General features: G+C 37.5%; 1 protein-coding gene across 1 annotated transcript; it reads right to left on the bottom strand.

The window, feature by feature from the left end:
- Positions 1-348: 348 nt before the first annotated feature.
- On the bottom strand, positions 349-1302 carry LOC131907791 (olfactory receptor 5D13-like). Its single transcript, XM_059258884.1, has one exon. The coding sequence runs from the start codon at positions 1300-1302 to the stop codon at positions 349-351; it is 954 nt and encodes a 317-aa protein (XP_059114867.1).
- Positions 1303-2619: the final 1317 nt, after the last annotated feature.

Genomic DNA, 2619 nt, shown 5'->3' on the forward strand with positions numbered 1-2619 from the left:
GCACTCAGGAGGCAGAGACATGTGGATCTATGTGAGTTCAAGGTCAGCCTGGTCTACAAAAGCAAGTTTCAGGATACCCAGGGCTACACAGAAAAACCCTGGCTCAAAAACACCAAAAATACCAAATAATGCTCAGTACATATATTTAAACAATTCATGAAAGTGAATCCATGACATTTTAATTTAAATAGTAAAAGTATCAATTTGAAATAATATTTACAGTTTATAATTCATGATACTAAATATGGGAGTGAGCTGTCATTGAATTGACTTATGAAAAGAAAATAAGAAAGGAGTCTTTTGTTGTTCAGAAAGAAAGCCTACTTGCTCAGGAACCACATTTTATGATTACAAATGAGAGTTAATTAGCTTCCTAACTGCATCCTTCACATCCTTGTTCCTGAGGCTGTATATGAATGGGTTTAGCATGGGGATGATTACTTCGTAGAATACTGAGGCCACCTTGACCAGAAGCCAGGAACTTTTGGTAGTGGGAATACAGTAAAGAGAAATAATCATGCTATGGAAAATGGTGATGGTAAAGAGGTGGGAAGCACAGGTGGAGAAGACTTTGTAGCGTCCCCCTGTTGCAGGCATTTTCATGACAGTGATGACAATGAAGACATAAGAGGTGAGAATGATCATCAGACTGCTTAGCTCATTGAAAGTGGCCAAGATGAACATGAACTTCTGACTAATGTAGGGGTCAGAGCAGGCTGCAGCAACAACAGCATCATGCTCACATGCAAAGTTATTTATGAACTTGGTCCCACAGAAGAATAAGACCAAAATAAAGTGGTTGAATACAAAGGAACAGGTTATACCCCAGGAATATGATGCAGCGACTAGTGAGCAGCAGAACTTTGGAGACATAGCCACTGTGTAGAGGAGGGGATTGCACACTGCCACAAACCTGTCATAGGCCATCACTGCCAACATGAAGGTTTCTGTCACCACAAATAGGCATATGAAGAAGAACTGCATGACACAGCCTGTAAAGGAGATCCTTCTGTCTTCCACAATCAAGTTTTCTAAGAGTTTGGGAGTCACAACAGTAGAGTAACAGAAATCCACAAAGGACAGGTGACTAAGAAAAAAGTACATGGGGGTGTGCAGCTTGGGGTTGAGCCTGATGACGGCAATCATGCCCAGGTTTCCCAGCACAGTGACTGTGTATATGATCAGGAAGAGAAGGAAGAGGGGGATCTGGAGGTCTGGGAATTCTGAGAAGCCCATGAGAATGAAGGTCACTGCAGAAGTCTCGTTTTCAGGTATACTATAGAGAAAAGAGGAAAGGGCCATCTGTCAATTTAAGAACTAGTATTTGTATAGAGAAGAATAAGAAAAAATACAGAACCGTTGGAATGGTTCTATAGAACATGAATAAACATAATACCTGTTGTGTTTTAATTATTTAACATATTATTTATATAACACACCTGCAGGGAACAATATTTTCAGCTTAAAAGTTTGGAAAGATCATTAAGGCAGGAATAGAGAAGTCAGAATTTACCAAGCTATATTTCAAAGGGACAGGGCCCCTACTAGCCTAAATACCTGATTCCTGAGAATGGCCCCACTAACCAAAGGCAGGGATTTAAAAGCTAGAAAAATTGTTCTTAACAGTAAACAGACAATGGCACTATCTGCATTTTATTTATGTTTGTGCCACCCCTAGTAATCAGAGCTTAAAGTGAAAATATGATGAAAGTGTTCCTCTTGGAATTCAGATCACAAGTGTGTTTCAAGACTGAACTACAGGATAAGGTGTCTTAAAGAAAAAGGAGACAGAAAGTAAATGTTAGCATTTTGCATAATGCTAAATTTGATATTTGCCTTCTCTTCTGATATGTATTTACCTTATAAATGTATTTACACTTCAATAACATAATTTCAAAGCATAATATGGACCTATATTATTACAGTGTATAAAGTATTTTTATTCATTTTGAACTGATTTCAATTTTAAAGTTATATTCTTTGATTAATATTATATTATTCATGATAATGTGATCATATATGCAGGTATCAGTACATATCAAATAAATATCAAATCTATAATGACATGATTACAAGCTTTTTAAATTTTTCTTCATTTGTTTCTCTTTTATGTGTATGAGTGTTTTGCTCACATGTATATCAGTGAACCCTATACATGACTAGTACTTAAGGAGGTCAGAATAGATCTACAGATTTCCTTGAACTGGAATGGTGACTGTGAGCACCATGTAGTAGCTGTGAATTGAATCTGGGTCCTCAGTAAGAGCAGCTAGTGCTTTTAGTCACTGAGCCATCACTCAAGCCTCCTCCCACCCTTTTATGTGTGTTTATGTTTGAGAGGTAAGGTATGCACAAGTATTTCCTGGTGCCCGCATAGGCCAGCAGTGTCTTATTCTGGAGGCATAGATACAGATAGACAGTACTTGGGACTTTTGTAAGTATAAGATGTGCAATCAACCACTGAGCCATCTTTCTTGTCCCTTGATATCATTGTTAAATCTCACCATAAAATTATATTTTGATGGATATTTGTGATATGTAGAGCGATACATACAACAATGGTTGTAATTGACTGTAGAAAACAATTAAAACTCTCACCAGGTCCAAATAGTTCTAAGA

This window comes from Peromyscus eremicus, chromosome 4, assembly GCF_949786415.1.
Source record: "Peromyscus eremicus chromosome 4, PerEre_H2_v1, whole genome shotgun sequence".
Classification (NCBI taxonomy): Eukaryota; Metazoa; Chordata; class Mammalia; order Rodentia; family Cricetidae; genus Peromyscus; species Peromyscus eremicus.

What these genes read in the sequence shown, in the direction of transcription:
- LOC131907791 (XM_059258884.1), bottom strand. Translation starts at nt 1,302, where the DNA reads ATGGCCCTTTCCTCTTTTCTCTATAGTATACCTGAAAACGAGACTTCT.